Below are 22002 nucleotides of genomic sequence, written 5' to 3'. Positions count from 1 at the left end.
CTAGGTCACACAGCTGATATGTACTGTGCAGGCATCTGGACTAATAATCCGGATCTTAGAGTCCAACAACGTGGTCCACACTCACTGAAGAATGCCTCTCATGGACGTAAGGTCATTTCCCTCCATGAGGCTCGTGATGTTGTACCCGTTGCACAGATGAAGAATCACCTCTGCCAGTAAGTGCTCAGATTGGGAGACTTGCCTCTGGCCCTGTCTGGCCACTCACCGGCTGTGTGAGCCTGGGGAGATGAGCTCCCTCTCTGTTTCCCCTCTGTTTCCTCTCTGTTCCCCAGATCTTATCACCTGCTGGGCAGAGGTAAGACCAAGGGTCATTGCAGAGCAGAAGCCGCACAGTGATGTGGGGATGAGAAAGAAGCTGGCAGGAACAAACCTACCCACTGAAGTGTGGTTCTTAGCCCCATGTTTCTGAAAAGAACACGGAGGCTGGAGGATCTTAGTAGTTTAGCATTTTAAGGATTCATGTAGTTTAGCATTTAAGGAAACAGACCTGGGGTCTGTTTGTAGGAGGCAGGGAGGAGCAGTAAATAAATACAAGTAGTTGAGTGTAGTGGCTCGTGCCTGTAATCCCAGCACTTTGGGAGGCTGAGGCAGGAGGATTGCTTGAGCCCAGGAGTTTGAGACCAGCCTGAGCAACACAGTGAGACCCCGTCTCTATAAAAAATACAAAAATTCAAGCCGGGAGTGGTGGGGTGAGCCTATAGTTCCAGCTACTTGGGAGGCTGAGGTGGGAGGATCGCTTGGGCCCGGGAGGTCGAGGCTGCAGTGAGCCATGATTGCAGCATTGCACTCCAGCCTGGGCAACAGGTGAGACCCTGTCTCAAGCGGGGGAAAAAAAGAGAGAAAACACAAACAAGATCATGCATATTCAATTCTGGCCAGATACAGTGATGTGCTGTGGACTCTGAGTTTCAGACCTGAGTCTACTGCTAAAGAGGGAGATTGGCAAGGCTTAGGAGGCTAGAGGCAAATCAGCACCCTCAGAGACTTTCCCCAGGAGGTCACCTGAAGGACGGATTGAGACCCGAGGAGACAGTCACTTTCCCACTGTGGGATTCAAGGTTCAGGCTTTGACCTTGAACCTTTGACCGTGAACACTGGTGGTCCGCATCCCCCTTTTTGGAAAATGCTGCCCCGGCCTACCCACCCCTTTGGCCTTTCATTCCCTGGGTGGATCTGCTCCAACCTCTCATCAGATGACGTGATCTGGGGAAGAAAACCAAACTTGTGTGCCAAAAAGGACAAAAGAGGGTGAAAATTACTAGGTCAAGACCTGGTGGTGCAGAGTGGAAAGTCTAGCTAGCTCCACAGGAAAGAGGAAAAACATTATCCTCCGGGAGCTTGGAGGATGTGGCCCAACTGTCGACTATTCTAGGAGGTGGAGGCCAGGGCAGGGCTGGACCTTTGAAAGTCTCCGTCCACAGGCCAGTGGCCATGGCCTTGGTCTTGGGCCAGATGCTGGCTGGGAAGAGGAAACCTATATGGTCAATCTCAACCATTCTTTAGACAATTTGCCCTGTTCTAGAAGGTTACTCTGGGGACAGTCACCGAGGCCACATTGGCTGCATTCCTGTGACCCACCTGGAGGGATGAGGGAGGTGAGAGCGTGAAAGGGTGGAGGCAGGAAGAAGAGAGAGAAGCAGCAGAGAAAGGAGGCAGGGGTGGGGGCAACTGGATTCCTTTCAGCTGTCCAGGGCCTGGCTTCCTGTCCACCAGCATGTGGAAATTCCCCAGATCTTATCATCAAAGAATAACAAGTAACTCAACCACAGTATGGGGGCTTAGAGGGAACACATCTCAGCTTGAGCTTGGCATTGGAGGTTCCAACAGGGGACTTGGACCAGCCTCGCTTTCCAGCGAGAGGCCAATGCCCAGCACCTTCTGTCCTCCCCTTCCCCTCCCTGAAGGCTATGCCTCCAGTGGGTCCCCAGCAGGAGGGACCCCCTCTGTGGTGAGCACGTTCCTGGGAGGATGAGAAAAGCCAGCATGCTTGGCTGATGCCAGTGCAGAACAATGCTCTCAGGGTCCCGATGGTGTCTTAGAGGTGAGGGCTGACTCCACAGAGGCCTGGGAGGAAGTGATTTTGGTGCGTCTGGCCCAGGCCTGGAGTTCACCTCATGCCACTCGTTCTAGGAGAGACACTTTCTCCCCTTGGAGCAGCTCTGAGCACAAGAAGTAGCTGGTGGGTGTGCACTGAAACGATGGGACTGGGTCTCCAATGTGAAGCCCAAGACTTCACCACTGCTCAATATATCCGTGTAACAAAACCGCACTTGGACCTCCTAAATGTATGCGCACACACACACACACACACACACAGAACAGGGCTGGAAGGGCTCTTAAAAGAGGAACCCACCTTCCCCTTTGTGTGAATGGGGAACCCATAGCCTTGGTGGAGGAAAGAAATACCCAGGAGCCCACAGTCAGGCAGCAGGCGGCAGCAACTAGAACTTGGGTGTCCTTGTGTCCTGAACCCCCACACGCCTGTAGAGATGGATCCTGTCCCGGACTCTTTGGGCCTGGATGAGCAGCGAGGGCCGCGTCCTTTCTACACCACCGAGGTGTCAGGGACACAGGAACCCCTGAGCCCAGGGCTGACACCACTGCCTGGGACAGAAGGTGTTCAGGAAAGGTCCACGGGCTTCTCGCCTCCCCACGCCTCTTAGCACTCGTGCTCAGGGAGGAGTGAGGGCCCCACCACGTGCTGGTGCTGCTGTGCCCTTTCCAGATACCTCCTGAGCACGCATCCTCTCCCTCAGTCCTCACGGCTGCGGGCGCATCAGGCAGGCATGTCATCACCCCATGTAACAGGCGAGCAGGACCTAAGACTCAGCGAGCATGTTCACCGCGCCCAAGGTGGTGCATTCAGAGGGCAGCAGAGCTGACATTCAAAGCCAGGTCTTCCTGGCCTCGGGAAATGTCTTTTGACAGCTTCAGTGTTGGGTCCTGCCCTGGTACCAAGAGCATCTGCCCTCTGAGGGCCTGGCCCCTGCTGAGGAGTCTGCCCAGGGCCTGACAGTCGGTGTGCCCAGGGGGTGCAGCTTCAGGAGTGCCCACGGTGGGCCCAAGATAGAAAAACCAAGAGGCAGCAACTGTCAACACTGCAGACGCCCCGCCCGCAACACAGACCTGCTTTCTTAGGAGGGTGAAAGCTGTGCCCCAGACACCAGCCCATGGGCGCCAAGGGTCCAGGCACCGTCAGAGAGGAGAGGGACGATCACTGGTTTGACAGGAAGGAGTCCGGGGAAAAGAGACGGGGAAACAAACTCTGTAAACACAAACCATGCCCCACCCGGGGGCTCTCCAGCATCTCCATGTGTGGCCACACTGAATCCCAGGCACGAGTGCCTACTGTGTGCACACTCTCTTACCCCTGACCGTCCTGCACTGTCGGATCATGACCCCCAGGAGCCTGATGGGGACGCTAAGGTGCAAGGGGGTGGCCATTTGCTCCGGTGACACAGCGAGATGCTGCCCAAAGATGATGTCCTACTTGATTCTGCTGCCCCTCAGAGGATGGCCAATGTCTCACTCTGCAGCTCCCAGGTCCTCTCCTAGCCTGGAGACCCCTCTGCCCTCCTCAAGCCTGCAGGGCTCCAAAAGGCAGAAAGTGGGATGGGGCTGCTGGGTGGAACCCTGGGCTTGATTCCTGGTCCCGCACTGCCTCGCTATGTGACCTCGGTGGCCACGGCTCCTCTGAGGGTCTCAGGCTTATATTTAGGAAGATAACCAGGCACAGTGACAAAGCCAGACAGTGGAAGGGACCCAGGGGACAACCACTGTGCAGGTCTCCATGCAGGAAGCCTGGTGACAAAGTCTTGGCTTGGGGCTGGGTTGGGTGGTCTAATGACACCATGTCACAGCGAAAGGGATCTGCCTAAAAAGGCAACGAGGCTGGTGCTGGGGACACTGGAGAGGGACAATCAAGTCCAGGAAGAAAGCACTTCTCCCTGCAGAGGCCTGGACGCTCCCATCTTTGGCTCGCCGATCTGCTCTGCCCAACATGGCAGCTTCTGGCCACATGTGGCTATCTAACTTTCAACACAATTAAAACTTTAGTTTTGGCCAGATGCGGTGGCTCACACCTATAATCCCAGCACTTTGGGAGGCCGAGACAGGTAGGTCACTTAAGGCCAGGAGTCCGAGACCAGCCTGGCCAACATGGTGAAATCCCATCTCTAATAAAAATACAAAAATTAGCTGGGCATGGTGGTGCATGCCTGTAACCCCAGCTACTTGGGAGGCTGAGATTGCAGTGAGCTGAGATCGTGCCACTGCACTGCAGACTGGGCAACAGAATAAGACTCCATCTCGAAAAAAATGAAAAACAAGCAAAGAAACAAACAAAAAAACTTTAGTTCTGCAGTTGCACCAGCCACATTTCAAGGGCTTAGCAGCCACGTGCAGCCGGTGGCCGCCATGCTGGATAGGCGGTGCAGACTCAGCACGTCTCCATCACTGTGGAAAGTGCAATGGGCGCTTTCCAAGGCGCTGGGCTAGAGCCTTTTCCCTGAGGCCGAGAGCAACCAGAGATGCAGGAGGGGTTCTCGAAGGGTCCGTGGAGAGAGGCTGCTGAGGCCTGAGGGGCTGGAGACAGTGGAATTCACCGGGAGAGGGCAGCAGAGGGTCTGTGAAAGCAGTCAGAGGTCACACGAAGATGAGGTGAAACCAAATAGTATAGCTGCTGAGAGGACAGGTTTACTCCTCAACTGTGTGACCTTAAGAAAATTACTTAACCTCTCTGTTCTCTGTCTCCTCATCTGGAAAATGGAGCCATGTTAGAATCCACCCCTCACTCTTGCTATAAGAATTAAGTGGGTCGATATTTATAAAGTGCTTAGGACAGGGCCCGCCCCAGAGTCGGCGCCATGTGTCTGTGGGGTGAAATCACACATGCTAAGCGGTTAGGTCACTACCTAGCACATTGTCAGTCGGTGGTCAACAAATGCTCCAGGAACACAGGGCCTTACCAGAGAAAGGCTCCAGGTTGAGGTTGAGCAGGTACTTGGTGCCACACTCGGGCCCCAAGATCCCGTTGTAGCTGACGGTGCGGGCACAGAGCAAGAGGCGGCAGACATACTCCTCAGCGGTGTTGTTGGTGATGTGGGCAAAGACATCAAAGTCACTGCCCATGTTCATGCTCTGGCCCACCCGGATCCGCATGGCCATCCCCGTCTCCTCCTTCTCGGCCAGTTTGTTCAGGTGGTTGGCCCTTGTGAAGGCCTCCCTCTCCTCTGAGGACCCTGTAGGGGTTGGGAAGAGAGCCTCAATCACAGCTGGAATAGATCATAGGAAGGGGGCTGCAACAGGGTGAGCTGGCTTCACAGAGGCCTGATGACTCAGGGCAGCCCTGAAGGAGTCCCTTCTCTACATTTCTGGGCCAGGAGGGCACAGCATTTCATTTATTTTCCACTAGTGAACTCCTATACATCCCTCAAGACTCAGCCCCAAATGACACCTCCTCCAGGAAGACCTCTCTGACCACTCCTTCCCCTGTGTTGTTTTCTGTTTCAAACTTACCTTCTTGAGCTGCTCAAGGGCTAAGGTTGTGTTTTATTTATCCAGTGCCTACAACAGTGCTTGGTGCATACTAGGCACGAACACAGTGCAATCTTTCTTACCTTCAAGCATTTACACAGGGATTACTTCTACCTAAAATCCTTTCCCTCCCTGTCTCTGATTGCTCCCTTCCTTATATTCCATTTGCCTCTCTCCTATGCTCCTTTGATTTTTCTCCCAGTGTTGTTGGGTGCATATCTATTTCTTCTCTCAAACCATCAGCTCGAGACCTTTCAGGGGATAGGGAGAGCATCATTTCATTCTGTGTTATCCCTTTCAACTAGAGTATGGCCAGGCGCCCCTGGAAAGTCAGCGAGGGTCAGGCCAAGGCAGGAACTATGGTTTCTTAGTCCCCTCTGTGAGCCCTGCTATGCTTAGTAGTTGCTTAGAAATTATATACCATATTGAACTGGCTGTTCGATGTGCTCAAATCCAATTTTTAAAAATAAATCAAATCCTTTCCCCCACAACTGATTTAACATCAGTAGCAGAGAACTCTTTCCCTATATGAATAATCCTCTACCACTGTCCCTCAACATGTTTGCTCCTGTTTCTAAGGAATTGCTTAAGATGGAGTATCGCCTACAGGGCCATTGCTGTACGTAGGCTACCAATTAAAACACACACACACACACACACACACATACACGAGCCTGCTGGGCTGGGAAAACCGGATGCTTATCTTCAAGGCCGTGTTAAAGATTCTGAGGGCACATACCCTCTGGGTATTTGTAGGTGTGGGTGATATCCTCCCGCTCATCTCGGCCCACGCTCTTAGTGCTGATCTTCAGCCCAACAATCAGGGAATGGTTGATGGATTTGTGCACAGACCCATCGTCCTGCTGGATCCAGTCTACCACGTCGGCATTGACCTCCGCAAAGACAAAGGGCGCATCGTACTTGGTGCTCAGGTCGCCCTCCTTGATGGCACGAACTGGAACTGGGCCACAGCAGTACGTCCCTGGCAGGGGTAGAAAGGGGAAGGGATGGGCCTGGGTGAGGGTTGGGTGGTGTCCTCTAAAACCCTCCACAATTCAACCGCATGTAGCCAAAAACCTCAAGACCACGCGGCCCTCTGACGGAAGGACTCCACTTCCAGGAGGGCACCACAGGGCGAGGGTTCAGAATAGGGGCTCTGGAGCACAACTTTTAAGGTTCAAATCCCAGTTCGGCCTCTCATTAGCTCGGTGACTTTGGGCCAGTCACTAACTTCTCGAAGTGGCAGTTTCATGTGGAGATAAGATCTGGACCCAGCTAATGAGCATTCATGAATTATAGATGTAAAGCTCATAGCCTATACTAAATGCTATGCAAATATTTGATAAATAAAATGGAAATGTATCCCAGACATCCTAAGGAAATTACGGAGCCAAGGGCGGGCAACATGTTAGCAAGGAGGACATCTGTCTCGTTTCCTGCTCGTACTGAGAGTGGAGCTCAGTGCCCCGCATAGGGCCAGCCCCAGGGCATGTGTGTTCTCCAAGTGAATACGGGTGCCTGATGTTTACGTAAGTGTGGTTGATAGCCGCCCCACACTGTCCACAGACTTCCGATGCTGAGTACTAGAGGCTGGATAGATACAGTCTAGCACATCCATGTGAGGGGCCACGGTCACATTAAATAAAAATTCAAATCACAGAAAACCATCTGCTGGAGACATGCTAATGCTTTATCCAGAAGTGGACAGAGCTGGGAAAAAATGCTCCATGCCACTGGAGGACTTAAACCAGGGCCCACGGATCCCCCCAAGGCACTACCAACAGAATTCAGGGGTCTATGAACCCTATGATGGGGAAAAAAGGGTATCTTTGTTTTCACTATAGCACTTCCTTCAATTGCAAAAGCAGGAAACGACCATAGCAGCCTGAGGAGCACTTAGGACTTGTCACTCCTAAGAACCACAGGCATGGTCATTACAACCTTACAGCTGTCCCAGATGGCAGGAAATTAATTTATGCTCATAAATTATCTCTACAACTATATTACAGAACTTACTGACCCTACCGCTAGATCTTGTTCTATAAAGAAGCATAGATTATTGTATCATAAATTTATTTTTTAAAACTTGTGGCAACTGTATTTTAATGTAATTGGTTTTCTTTGTAACACGATGTATTGTATTTTATGCATTTAAAAATATTCCTAGAAAGTGTCCATATGTATCACAAAATTTTGCCTTAGTGTGCTCTCTTTCAAACACACAGGTACTACACGTATATGTGTGTGTTTCTATACATACATATATAAACACACACATATACACCCGCATACAAATATACGATTTGAAATCAGTGGAAGCTCGTGTGAATGTTAAGGCTGCTTATTTTAGCGGGAGGGGACAAAGATGCTGTTTGATTTTTTTCTTTGAGCTTCTCTGTATTTCCTGTTTTCCGCAATGCATGTGAATTGCTTTTGAGATTTATCAAGAAGTGTGTAATTAAGATGTAAGTGAGGTCCCCCACCCTTGTGTGGACCCGTCAGTGGTCTCCAGGTGAGCTCCTAGTTCTGCCGCCCTCCAGCTGAGTCACTTTAACTCTCCAAGCCTCAGCTTCCCCATCTGTTTGACACAACAGTGGCCGCCCACGCACCTTCGCTCTTCTCCTGGGGCGTTGGGTCCAGGGCCTGCCAGCCCTCGTACCCCGGCTGCAGGTCTGGCCTGGTCATCCATGACTCCACCCAGCAGTGGAAGTTCCTGAGGGGGATAGGGGCCCGGGAATGAAGCAGAACGTGAGCAACATTCATCGCCACCTCCCACGGGCAGACTATCCATTCATGTCCCCAGATGCAAGCTCGCCTTGTCCCAAACTGAGCCCAGCACGTCCCCCCATTGCCCTGTTCTTCCTCCCACCGGGGCCCATCTCACAGCACCCTCTCTAGCCAAGCGCCCACTCCTACACCTCAGAGCCCTTCTCAACTCCTCTCCCCTCCTTGCCCCTCTCAGTGGCCCCTTTGACCTCCTAATTTCTTGGCTCCATCCCTTCTTTTCTGTCCATTCAGGGCTTATCACTCCCCGCTGGACCACGCCCCAGCCCCCTGCCCATCTCTTCCCCTCTAGCCCTCCTGGCAGTTGTCAGCCCCGCCCTCTCCCACTCTGAAGCCTTGAGTGACAACCCATTGCTTTTGGAATCAAGCCTGGGCTCCCTAATGTGGCAGTCCAGACTCCCGACAACATTTGCAGCATGATTCTTCCTGAGACCCCATCGTGTATGTGATTGACTTTCCCTCTAGGCCTTCCCCAAGCCTGCTCAAATACTGCTGAATTTTTAAGGCCCAATTCAAATGTGACCTCCTCCAAGAAGCCCTCCGAGGTTTCCTCTCCATGGGGCCCTCCCTACTGGGCTCTGATCCCACCCTGGATCCCACCCTGGCCCCCACCTCACCAGATCATCTCGCTCTTGTCACCCTGGATCTCCCCAAACTCATTGCGGAAGTACTCGATGAGAAGATTGCTGTTCTGGTCATGGGCCGAGTTGTAGTTGGTCACGACGCGGGTGGGGATGCCCAGGCACCTCAGCACTGTTGGAGAGGAGTGGAAAGCGGGGTGAGAGGATGGGCTGAGGTCCTGGAAACATCCGCCCTGCTCTGGGCCTCCCCCTGCCCATCTGTATTCCAGGGAACACCGCACCTGCTGTCCAAGTGCTGAGAACATGAGCCAGCCCTTCTTGCTGGGACAACGGCGCCCACCTCTCTGGTCACCCCATGTCCATTCTATGCCCCTCACATCACAGTTGCCAGAAGGAGACTGTAAAATACAAACCTGGGCCGGGCGTGGTGGCTCACGCCTATAATCCCAGCACTTTGAGAGGCCGAGGGAGGCCTGAGGTCAAGAGTTTGAGACCAGCCTGGCCAATATGGTGAAACCCCGTGTCTACTAAAAATACGAAAATTAGCCAGGCATGGTGGTGCACGCCTGTAATCCCAGCTACGCAGGAGGAGGCTGAGGCAGGAGAATTCCTTGAACCTGGGAGGCGGAGGTTGCAGTGAGCCAAGATTGCACCACTGCACTCCAGCCTGGGCGACAGAGAGAGACTCCATCTCAAAATAAAATAAAATACAAATCTGATGTCACCACTCCTCTGATCAATTGTCTATGACTCCCCATGGCCCTTGAGGTCAAAGCTAGAGCCCTGGCCGTGGCCCTTGGCCCTGCAGGGTCTGGCCCCTGACCCCCTCCTCGCACATTGTGCTCCACCACACTGGCCTCCAGCATGCTGTGCCTCCGCCAGCTTCTAGGCATCGGTGTCTGCCATTCCCTCTGCCTGGAAGGCTGCCTGCCAGGTTCAGGTTGCCCCATCATTTGCATTCATAGCACGGCTGGAGATCCGTCATCCTTCCAGTGTACAGGCATGGGAGGGATTCTTTAATTAGTCCTCCAAGGACAGTGAGGGATCTGTCTTATGTTAGATCCTGGAGCCCAGCACAGGCCTGTCATTGACTATTTTGTCAAATGGGATGAAGGAGAGAGGAGAGGAAAGAGGGAGGGAAGGAAGGAGTGACTGAATGACTGATTCTCTGCAAGATAGGGACTTAAAAGACTCAAACAGCAGGACAGGCAGAGGAGGGGACAGAGGTCGGGAGACCCAGCTGCTTCCAGCTGTGTGACCTGGGACCAGTCCCTTCACCTCTCTGAGCCTTGGTTCCATCTCTTTGTGCATTAGTGATGCCACTGGGGACTCATCATCATTCCCAATGTACAAGAACGCGACTCATGTGGCCCTATAAACAGGTCGCAGCACAGGCCAGGGTCCTCAGACTTGTCGGGAGGGAGGGCCCTGCATTCCTGCCAAGGCCCTGTTTGCTGGGAAAGGGGCTGATGTTGCAACGACGGGTTAAACAGAAACAGGACATTGACGGGCATCTGCAAGCTGAGCTCAGCTCGGAGAGGCGAGGAGCACAGGGGAGGGAGGAAACTCTGGCGTGGATCTCATCCACATGGCCTGCTGGGTGCTCCTGGCAGACGGAACTATGGGTGCTTTTACTCTCTCATTTTAAAATGTGCTTTTTATATGTATTGTAAAAGTAACAGATTCCCAGAAAAAATATCTAAAAAATGAACAGAAACAAGATTACGTAATAACGTAATCTGTGGGACTTTTGTTTTACTTTTAGTTTTGATTGAAGTTGAGTTTGGGAGTCGGGGGAGAAGGGATGTGACCTTTGCCCTGGGGCCAGGGTAAGAGCTTACCGGTTGGCCCTGGATTCCTGCCAGGAGACTTGTAGGAGCTGGGAGGAAGGAGGAAGGAACAGCTATGACCTCCCCCTCTTGCCTGGTTTCTGTCCCCCTGACGCCTGGGCAGGGCTCAGCCCTAAGGCTGCCCTCAGTGAAGGCTGGTGTCCTAACCGCAGGTCTTATCCCACCATACAGCGGGCCTGAGGATGGACCAGAGGACGGGGGAGGCCTGTCTCTGCTGTCCAGGGAGCCAAGTGCCACTCTTGCCCCAGGGATGGTGTCCCGGGAGGCCTCCTCATCAGTCTAACAGGAGGCTGCCCCAGCACCGTGCTCAGAGCCTGACCCTGCTGCTCACCAGCTGTGTGACCTTGGGCAAGCCACTCCCCTCTCTGAGCATCCATTTCATCCTCAGTAAGAGAAGCTAATAATAGCAGCTTGTGGGGATTTGTGGTGATTCAGAGAGAGGCCACGGGTGTAGGCAGAGCCTTGTCTGCCCATTCCCAGAGCAAGCATTGAGGGAGTGCTCGGGAACAGCACAGTGTGTCATGGTGCCCGTTATGGCAAATGTCGTCCATCAGTGCTGGCTGATTCATGGACATCGAGGAAGTACAGTGAGGGATCCGGCTGAGAAAGCTGGAATCCCAGGTTCCCCCGAAAATCCCCAGACCCAAGCCTAACCAGAGCCAGAGACTGTGCTAAGTGATCTCTCCCTGGTATTAAGAGCTTCCTATGAATGAGATCAGTCACCATTGTCTCCACTTTATAGATGAGGAAACTGAGGCTTGGAGGCATCAATTCTCTTGCCCAAGTCCACCCAGGGGTTAGTGGCAGAGGTGGATTCAAACCCAGGCAGTCCAGCTCCAGAGTTCATGGGCCAATTCACCACTGGCCCCCCACGTAAACTCTACGGCCACGGTGGTCAGACAGCCCTTTTCTTGGCCAAGTTTTCCCTGGCTCCATCCTACACAGCCTGGGAAGAGGCTGCAGGGACAGGAACACAGCCCTGCAGTGGGCAGCTGAGGGCAGGGTCTGCTGCTCAACCTTCAGGCGGCCACAGCCCAGGGTGACCAGAGTGACCAGGGTTTCTGCCGGTGAGCCTGGGGACCCAGGTCTTGGATTGTGGGGTTTTTCCAGGGAAACCCATGGGCTTCTTTGAAAAGAGGTGTTTTAGGGCTCTCAGAGGGAAGTGTCTGGCATGAGGGAGTTTCCACAAGAAAAAGGAATTCAGAAGTCATGGGGAACAGGGAGTCCCAGGCAGAGAGGCTGGGGTCAGAAGGCAAGGACAGCTGAGCTGAGAACCTAGGTTAGGCTGCCCTGACCCAGCCTGCTGGTGTGGAGGATGTGCTGGGGACCTCCCAGGCACCCTTTCCTGGGCCTTAGCACTGGTTTTGGAATCAGAAAAGCTGGAAACCCCAGACCAGCCTTTTAGATTGAGCCTGGTAATAATAATAGTCGTGACAATAAATAGTATCATCACATAAGTATTTTCTATTATGCACCCAAAATCATTTTAAGCACTTCCCTCATTCATTTATTTATTTAGAGATGAGGTCTCGCTCTGTCACCCAGGCTGGAGTACAGTGGTGCAATCATGACTCACTGCAGCCTCAACTTCCTGGGCTCAAGTGATTCCCCTGCCTCAGCCTCCCAAATAGCTAAGACTGCAGGTGCACCACTACCACGCTCAGCTACCTCACACATATTAACTCATTTAATCCTCACAACCATCCCAGTATAAAGGTACTACCGTCGTGCCCATTTTACATATGATGGAACTGTGGTTCAGAGGAGTTAAGTGATTTACCTAAGGACACACAGCTGGTAAGAAGCAGAGCTAGGATTTGAACCCAGATCTTGACTTCAGAATTTGTGCTCTCTTTTTTTTTTTTTTGAGAGAGGATCTTGCTCTGTTGCCCAGGCTGGAGTGCAATGGCGCAATCATAGCTCATTGCAGCCAACCTCCTAGGGTCAAGTGATCATCCTGCCTCAGCCTCCTGAGTAGCCAAGACTCCAGGCACACACAACCATGCCTGCTAATTTTTGTTTTATTTTATTTTTTGTAGAGACAAGGTCTCACTATATTGCCCAGGCTGGTCTCAAACTCTCGGCCTCAAGCGATCCTCATGTCTCGAGTCTACATTCTTAGCCAGCGTGTGATGCTAACCCATTCTCATAAGCACCATCATCAGCTTGGCAACAATCATCAACATTTTCTGGCCTTAAATTTTTAAGATTTTTGTTTTAGATTTACTTTACTTTTTTGGTTTTAAATTGCTCGATATTACCCCTCTACATTTTAGAACAGGCTTTCTTTCTTGACACTGATATGACTGTTAGGATCCAGTTATTACTGGCTAATATTTGCCAAGAGCGACACTGGGCCAGGTTCTGTGCTGAGTAGCTTCGTGTCACACCCACTCTAGGAGGAAGGCCTTGATGTTGTCCCCATTTTCCAGACGAGGAAACTGAGGTTCAGAAAGAAGTCATTTGCTCAAGGTCACAGAGCAAGTGGTGGGAGAGGGGGGGTTTAACTCAGGTTAAAAATCCTGAGTTTTTGAGAACGTGGGCTCCAGTGCCCAAGTTCTCAGCCCTGAGCCCATGCAGTCTCCCCAGTGATAGCCCTTGATCCTAACAACCACCGGAGGGATGGCTATTGGATAAAGGACCGGAGAGGTGGTCACAGGCTCTAGGCCACATAGCACATTGAAAGTGTTGGTGGCAGGGGCAGGACCAGGGCAGGGATGTCCTGATTCCTACCCTGGTGCTCTTTGTGCCCCCTCCCAGGGCTCATGACCCACATCCCAGCGTGCAGCTCACCTGTGCAGGCCACGGCGGCGAAGACCCAGCACTGGCCGTACTTGACGCGCTGGCAGCCGTGGTTCTTCCAGCGCCGCAGGATGTCCACGCTGCCGATCCAGGACATGGGGCTGATGCCGTCCCCGTAGTTGTTGTCCCAGCGTCCCAGCAGCACACCCTGGTCATCATTGCAGTTGACCTGCAACCAGTGGGGCAGCACGGGGACTGAGCCTGGGATGGGGTGGCGGCTGTGCCGTCTGGGTGAGCCTGAGTGCAGCAGGGGGTGAAAGCTGGGGAGGGGAGCTCCAGGGTGAAGAAAGAGCAGGTGCAAAGGGGCCATGGTGTGACAGACTGTGGTGTGCGGCAGATGGTGGGGGCTGGAGCCGGGGGACAGGAGGGAGATGGGGAAGAAGGTGGGGCAGGGTCAAGGTCTTGAATGCGATGCTGGGGATGTGACTCTGTCCTATGAACACGGGATTGCTCGGGAGTGACATGGTGTGATCTAAGTTTTACAAAGACCCGCCTGGGTCCCCCACCCCAGATTGTGTCGTTCCCTCTAAACTCCCATTACCTCGAGAATAAAATCAGCCTCCTGACCATGATCCAAGAGGCCCTTCTGGTCTCACCCCTGCCCACTCTGCGGCTTCCTCTGCACCCACGGGCCCTGCTCACTCCACTCCAGGCACACTGGCCTCCCTTCCTTCCTCAAACCTGCCGAAGTCGCTCCCTTCTCAGGGCCTTTGCACAGCTGTGCCCTCTGCCTGGAACGCCCTTCTCCTGGTTACCACCTTAGGGAGCCCCTCAGCCCCTCCCTGAGCCTGGTCCTGCAGTCCGATGCCGTCACACCTCGGGTTCCTTCAGAGCGTGAAACGTCATTTATGACTGCCTGCTCGTTCACGTGGTATTTTGGTTAGCGTCTGTCTCCTCTCTCCTACCCTCTGTAACACAGTCTCCATAAAGTTAGAGCTCACACAGGACTTGTACAGGGCTGTCTCCCCAGTGCCTAGGACACAAGTGGGACTTGATAAATATTTGCTGAAGAAATGAATAAATTAATTGCTCTGGGGGACCTCATAGCATCACCCTTATCTGTGTAAATCCTAAGGTCTTTTCCCCAAGACTTACCCATCTCCCGGGTCCCCCACTGCGCCCAGCCTGTGTCTCCACTGCGAGGGAGGGGCCTGCGGGAGCCTCCTGTAGGCCCAGCCCCTGGATGGGCCATGCCACCCACTCACCATGCCGCTCACCACCCGGCCCACGTAGACGGGGCTGCTGCGGCGGGAGCAGTCACGGCCGGCGTTCTTCAGGAACTTGGGGTTGACGTCGAGAAGGATCAGGCAGATGTCTAGGATCCCATCTTCAAACTGTGCCAGAGGAAACAAGAGGAGAATGAGGGAGCTGGGAAGGCACCTCCTCCAGGAAGCCTGCCTTGAAGCCTCCAGCAGCTGTTTCCCGCTCTGTCCCACACAGCAGACTGGGACACTCCAACCGAGTCTGCCAAATCTCTCTGGTGGCAGCTTCTCTTGGCCCAGGAGGGAATGGAGTGGGACAATGACTGGGTGAGCCATGAGTGTGTGACAAAGGGGGTGACAATCTTCATCCAGGGCCTGGTTGGGGGGACCTGTGAATGTGGAGCAGGAGCCCATGGAGTGAGCAGCCCAGTGTCCCTGGGGCTCCCCCTCAGAGTCACCTGTCACCGTCCCTTTCTCCTCTTGCTCAGCCAAATCTCCCACTTCCCCAAGGCGTGACCCACCTTGCAGAGCTGATGTCAGCCCCCTCGTCCCCCTCTGACCCAGCACACACACGCTGCTCTGAGGCTGATTCTAAACACAGAAATCCAGTCCCATCACTCTGCCGTTTCAACTGTATCCACAGTAAAACCTAGACTTCTCCGTGCAACCTACAAGGCCCTTCACAATCTGCCGCCATCCCCTCTTTGACCTCATCTCTCACCACTCACACCCACACTCACTCTGCCCAGGCTCACTGCCCCAGGGCCCTTGCATGTGCTGTCTCTCTGCTCAGAATGCTCTTCCTGCTGCCCTCTGCAGGGCCCACACCTTCTCATCCTTGCCATTCGAATGTCAGCTTTCTCAAAAGCAAGATCCCTTCTTGCCACCTTCCACTGGACCACCCACCTTCAGGGGCCCTTCTGTCTGTTCTCTTCCCCCCACCTCTGTGGTCCTTTCCTGGGCCAGACCTCCCTCCAAGCTGCACAATAGCCTTCCATGGCGTGAACCCTCTGTGGCTCCCTATTGCCATCGGCCTGATGTTCAGGGCTGTTCCACAACCTGGACACTGCTGGCTTCTCCCACCTCATCTCTTGGGGTTCCTTCACACACAAGGTAGGCCCCAAGCTACAACATACCTCTCAGGCACAACATAACCTTTCCAACCTCTGAGCTTTCACTTGCATAGTTCTCTTGGCCTAGTATATCGTGCACACAACTCCTTGCATGGCAAACTCCTATTTGTTCTTCAAAGCCCAGCTCAAATATTCCCTACTTCAAGAAGTACCCCCTGATCCCCATAGGCTGTTATTCCTTCCTTCCTCTAGGTCTCATCTTCCTGGACTGTGACCACCTCCAGAAGCTTTGCAAGGGCCATGTCCCACAGCCCGGCACAAACCCGGATACAAAACAGGACCCTGGGGGCCGGGCGCAGTGGCTCACGCCTGTAATCCCAGCACTTTGGGAGGCCGAGGCGGGCGGATCACGAGGTCAGGAGATGGAGACCATCCTGGTTAACATGGTGAAACCCCGTCTCTACTAAAAGAATACAAAAAATTAGCCAGGCGTGGTCGCGGGTGCCTGTAGTCCCAGCTACTCGGGAGGCTGAGGCAGGAAAATGGCATGAACCCAGGAGGTGGATCTTGTAGTGAGCCGAGATTGCCCCACTGCACTCCAGCCTGGGGAACAGAGCGAGACTCCGCCTCAAAAAAAACAACAACAACAAAAAAAAAACAAGACCCTGGGAAATAAAGGAAGAACTTGACTTTGTTCTCCTTCTCAGGAGAGAATGAAAAGCCATGAAAAATCAGAGCCAATTCATTTTCTGATGTATTTTATGCATCACGGTCATACCACCATTTCATTTATATCCCACAGCAGGCTACGGGATTGCTGAGCAATAGTTTTGCAATTACCATCGCGATATTCAGATGACAAAACTTCGGTCAAAGCCTGAGATCATACAGGGAAGATTTCCCTATGGTTTCAGGGTAGGACCCTCTAGCCTTGAACCCTGACCCAGAGGCTGCTGGGGGAAGCCTCAGGGTGAACCCCACCCCAGGAGGCCAATACCTCCTAACACACCAGGAGGTTGAGTGGCCAGGGGTGCAATGGTTCTTGCTTCGTGAGTTTTCCCAGCAGAGTCTCAAGAATTTTTACAGGTAGCTGGATGATAAATGAAATTTATCATCACCGGTTTAGAGAACCAGCCCAGCCTAGCCAGCCGGGGAGTGAGAAACCATGTGAAACAGATGAGCCATCGGCTGAGCCAGATGGTAAGAGCCCAAAGGTCAGGCTGGCTTTACTGACTCCAGCCAATCCCAGCCTAGACAGCCATGCATGGCTGACCCACAGACTTGTGAGAAATAATAAGTGATTGTTGTTTTTAGCCCCTAAATTTCAGGCTTGTTATGTAGCAGCAGCTAACAGATACAACCAGATCAGCAGTTCCCAAACTATGGTTATTAGACAAGCAGCATCAGCATCACCTGGGAACTTGTTTGAAGAGCAAGTTCTCACCCCCTAGCGTTTTAACACCCTCCCTCAGTGATCCTGAGAACCACTGATCTGGGTGAGGGTTTAAAGCCTCTTCTTAGCACATGCCTAGCACGGAGGGCTCACCCCAGCCCATCTCCAAGTACTGCCTATTGTTTCAATCCATGAGCTTTACTGTTCCCTCTTCCCCCTCCCAGGATACCAACCAACTTCACAGCTCCCAAAGGCTCTCCTAGTTCTTTCTCCACCTTGAATCCAGGGCCACCGCCTTTGCTGTGTGACCTCAGGGCAGCCTTGGCCCTCTCTGAACCTTCAGCTGTTTCACGGCCTTTGCATCCCTGACAGCATGAAGCGGGTGACTCTGTGACTCACTCCCACCTGTGCAGCTTTGGCTGCCCCTAGACACAGGGCCGGGCACACAGAAGGGCCTGAGATGGTTGGGAGAGACAGGGTGTGGCCCCTACCTGCCCAAAATTCCAAGGTATGTTCTTGATGAACTTGGCCGAGCCCTGGTAGATAAAGCCCTGCTGGGTGAGGATGTACTCCTGCCGCTCCTCTTCCGAGTCCAGGTACACAGCATCCGCTGCAGGCAGGAAGAAAGGGACCTCAGCTCTGGGTCTGCGGAGGCCCAGGGTCCCTGCAAATCTGGAGTCAAGGGTGCCAATTCCTTAGGCCAAGCCAGTGTCTCAGGGATCCCTCCTTCTTTTAATTAGAAAAAGTAACCATTAATGAATAATCCCACATCAATGAGATAAGGTGTTATCGGTTAGTGACAACAAAGGCTGCCATTTCTCCAACACTCGCCATGTGCCAGGACCTGCGATAGATGTATGACCTGTATTAATAAATTTAATCTCCAGAAGAGCCTTATGAGGAAGGGATCCTTGAAAGCCCCATTTTAAAGACCAGAAAACTAAGGCTCAGGAATATTTTATAGCTAGGAAAACTGAGACTAAAGACAGAGGAGCACTGGACCAGGAGTCAGGAAACTCCTGATCCTCACTTGCTGTGTGACCCTGGGTAGGCTACTTTGCCTTCTCTGCCCACCTTAACACCTCACTGTGTCAGCCCAAAATGCAGATCTGAAAGGTTCTTTGGAAACGAAAGCCCTGAGGTAGCGTGAGGGAGGCACATGATTCAAGGTAGAGAGAACTCAGTAGCAGAGGGGAAGGCCAAGAAAGGGTTCCTGCAGCTCAGGAGAGGTGGGGTCCTGTCCAGCTTGAGAGAGTCACAGAGGGCTCCCTGGAGGAGGTGGCATCTGAATGTTGTCTTGAAAAATGATTAAGGTTTAGAGAGTTGGAACCTGGAGGGTGGCATTCTAAGCAGAGGACCAGAAAGCACAAAGCTTTGGCTGCTGGAAAATGCAGGGCATTTAGTTGTCTGTGGCCAGTGAGGGGAGAAGAGGGGGCTGAGGAAGTTGGGGCCAGATGGTAGGAGCCCAAAGGTCAGGCTTTACTGACTCCACTTAACTGGTGAAGAAACTGAGGCCAAGAAGGGGCAATCTGGAGCCCCATTATGACTTTGGTGAGCCCCAGGCACTCTTGACTTCGTGCATTCCTTCCTCCATTAGAAAAAAAGTAATTGAATGTTATGACTGCCTTGGTTAATGACAGCTATCTCAATACTACATATTAAAACCTATTGTTAAACTTAAATGTTCATTTTTTTCTCCTGATTTTAAATTAAATTAAACATGTTCACAGGCCCCTAAAATTTTCTCGGGCCCCAGGCACTGTGCCTGCCGGGTCTAATGGAGAAGCTGGCCTGGGAAGGAAGCAGCTGCCAGACCCTCAGACCCCTGGGCTTTGTCATGCCCATCTGCAGTGACCAGCAGCACCCCCTTTATCGTAGTGAGGAAAAGTGGGACAGAGGCCAAGTCTCTTGTGTATTCTGATCTTTGGCTCTGGAAACTTCTATAAAAATTAAACTTGAAGTCAATGAACTACAATGGCTCTGCAGCAGCCGGGTGGTGTGGGATAAAGAATGAAAGAGAAAGAACCCACGGTGTTTCAGCATTAGAATGAGTGTCAGCACTTGTTGAATTGTCCCCACCCCAGCTCAGGATGCCAAGACTGTGACGTCCCCAGCTCAGGTCTCCATCTGGTAAAGGTGGGGGCACTGGGGACGTGAAGCCTTGCATATAACTGGCACTGGATCATATTGGTCTTGGAGCTGACATACAGGAGGGTCCCATTTTCCAGGCAGACCCGGCCCTTTCCCACCCATCAGACTGATTTCCTCCCGCAGCGCCCCTGCGCTCACCCCAGCCCAACTTCCTGCCTCTGCATCACCAGCTCCACAGATCCCGCCCCGGGATGTGGGTCACTTTAGTCACTGTGCCGCTTGGCTGACCGCCAGTCCAACCCGCTGCCGGGTGAGGCCAAGCAGGAGGAAGGGGGCCATCCCCCAGAACCGCGCTTCCCATTCCCTGAACTCTGAAACCCTGTGGTGTGGACGAGGGTGGGGACACCGGCGTGTTCCTGTCCTGTTGGCAGAGCTGCCAACTAGTTGCTACCCTCTGCAGATTGACTAAAATTCAAAACCTATGGGGCAGGGGGGATCCAGTAAGGCCACTTCTGTCCCGAGAAATCATTCCATTAGCCACAGGGTCTGAAGCAAGGGTGCTCATTGACGCACGGTCCCTGCGTGCCATGAGCCTCCGGGCACAACCTCATGTCCATCAGTGGGGGCTGGACCATCCACATGGGCAAGACACAGGACACTCGAGGCCCTTAGAAAGAATGAGCAGATGTGGCCGGGCGTAGTGGCTCACGCCTGTAATCCCAGCACTTTGGGAGGCCGAGGTGGGTGGATCACCTGAGGTCAGGAGTTTGAGACCAGCCTGGCCAACATGGTGAAACTCTGTCTCTACTAAAAATACAAAAACTAGCCCGGCGTGGTGGTGCATGCCTGTAGTCCCAGCTACTCAGGAGGCTGAGGCATGACAATCATTTCAACCAGGGAGACAGAGGTTGCAGTGAGGTGAGATTGCGCCGCTGCACTCCAGCCTGGGTGACAGAGAGAGAGCCTTGGTCTCAAAAAAAAAAAAAAAGAAAGAAAAAAGAAAAGAAAAAAAAAAGAATGAATGAGCAGATGTATGCAGACCAATGTGGACAGAGCCTCACGGTGTATTGCGAGGGGAAAAAACCAAGTTGTAGGTTAATGTATACAGTGGGATCCTTTTATGTTTGCGATAGAAAGACAGAGATCTATAAAATACAGCAATTTCTCCAGGCACATACAGACTGACCTAAGGAGGTGAGCCCCCGCAAAATATCTAACAATGGTGTCCCCCAAGGAGGAGGAGTCAAAGGGGGAGGCCGTTTCTCTGTAGTCCTGAAGCCCTCCCCTCCCCTTTTTTTGAGACAGAGTCTTGCTCTGTCACCCAGGCTGGAGTGCAGTGGCACAATCCCAGCTAACTGCAGCCTCAACCTCCTGGACTCAAGCGATCCTCCCACCTTAGCCTTCTGAATAGTTGGGACTACAGATGTGTGTCATCACATCAGGCTAATTTTTGTATTTTTTATAGAGACGGTGGGTTTCGCCATGTTGGCCAGGCTGGTCTTGAACTCCTGGCTCAAGTGATCCCCCTGCCTCAGCCTCCCAAAGTGCCGGGATTACAGGTGTGGGATTACAGGCGTGGGATTACACTGCACCTGGGCTTGAAGCTTTTCTAAAGAGAATGCTGTCGTGGTTTACTCTTATACTGGGAAATAAAAATCAAAATATGGAAAGGTGAAAAATTTTAAAAGATTTCTGCTCAAATATAAAATGCCTCAAAATAGAGAAGAAAAAAAAAAAGCAGTGGGCCAGCAAGAAGGTGGTTGTCTAACAGCCAGGAGGCCAGAATTTCTGCCCTTGTGAAGAGGGACACCCAATTCCCAGGAGGGGCCTGGCCCGTGATGCTTCTCGCCCTGCTTTGTTTCATTAGAGCAGGAAGGAAACAGATCATTAGATCTGACTGCCTTGCTAGTTAGATGGGAAAATCGAGGCCTGGGGAGGTGACTGGCAACCCCTGCCTCCTCCCCCTTGCTCAAGTCAGTCTCCTTTGTTCCAAGCTCTCCCCTCTGACTTTCTAGTTTTGTCCAAGATTGTCCACTTATTTATTCAAAGAGCTTCCAAAGGCCACTTAACCACTCTGAGCCTCAGTTTCCTGTGTGTGAAGCGGGGACGTGTCATCTCCCCCTTGGGACTGTTGAGAGGCCCGACTGAGATAGTGTGTAAGGAGGCAGCTGGACGGTCAAACTGCTCCTACTCACCCCCCTTCCCCAACCCTCCCACCAACCTCACCTTCCGGTTTCCCTTCCCCAAACCAGTCTGGGTGAGATTTAAAACAGGGCCTCCCACCTCGGCCGGGCACGGTGGCTCATGCCTGTAATCTCAGCACTTTGGGAGGCCGAGGCGGGTGGATCACCTGAGGTCAGTAGTTCGGGACCAGCCTGGCCAACATGGTGAAACTCCGTCTCTACTAAAAATACAAAAATTAGCCAGATGTGGTGGCACACGCCTGTAATCCCAGCTACTGGGGAGGCTGAGGCAGGAGAATTGCTTGGACCTGGTGGGCAGAGGTTGCAGTGAGCTGAGATCGTACCATTGCACTCCAGCCCAGGCAACAAGAGCAAAACTCCGTCTCAAAACAAAACAAAGCAAAACAAAAAACACAAAAAAACCAGGGCCCCATGAAACAGAACCAGGACACAGTGCCCGGGCCTGGGCATCAGCTGGGCACCCTAT

At 52.7% G+C, this 22002-nt stretch overlaps 1 protein-coding gene across 1 annotated transcript in view; it reads right to left on the bottom strand.

The window, feature by feature from the left end:
• Nucleotides 1-22002, bottom strand: part of TGM2 (transglutaminase 2) — a 37719-nt gene that overhangs the window by 5646 nt on the left and 10071 nt on the right. The window contains exons 4-10 of the mRNA XM_032142399.2: nt 17733-17851; nt 14779-14907; nt 13565-13742; nt 8958-9093; nt 8166-8269; nt 6296-6538; nt 4989-5261 (exon numbers count right to left, since the gene is read on the bottom strand). Coding sequence (XP_031998290.1) covers nt 4989-5261; nt 6296-6538; nt 8166-8269; nt 8958-9093; nt 13565-13742; nt 14779-14907; nt 17733-17851 — 1182 coding nt within the window. The remainder of the gene's footprint in view (nt 1-4988; nt 5262-6295; nt 6539-8165; nt 8270-8957; nt 9094-13564; nt 13743-14778; nt 14908-17732; nt 17852-22002) is intronic.

This window comes from Hylobates moloch, unplaced genomic scaffold, assembly GCF_009828535.3.
Source record: "Hylobates moloch isolate HMO894 unplaced genomic scaffold, HMol_V3 SCAFFOLD_21, whole genome shotgun sequence".
Classification (NCBI taxonomy): domain Eukaryota; kingdom Metazoa; phylum Chordata; class Mammalia; order Primates; family Hylobatidae; genus Hylobates; species Hylobates moloch.
This window is presented reverse-complemented; position numbering and strand designations above follow the sequence as displayed.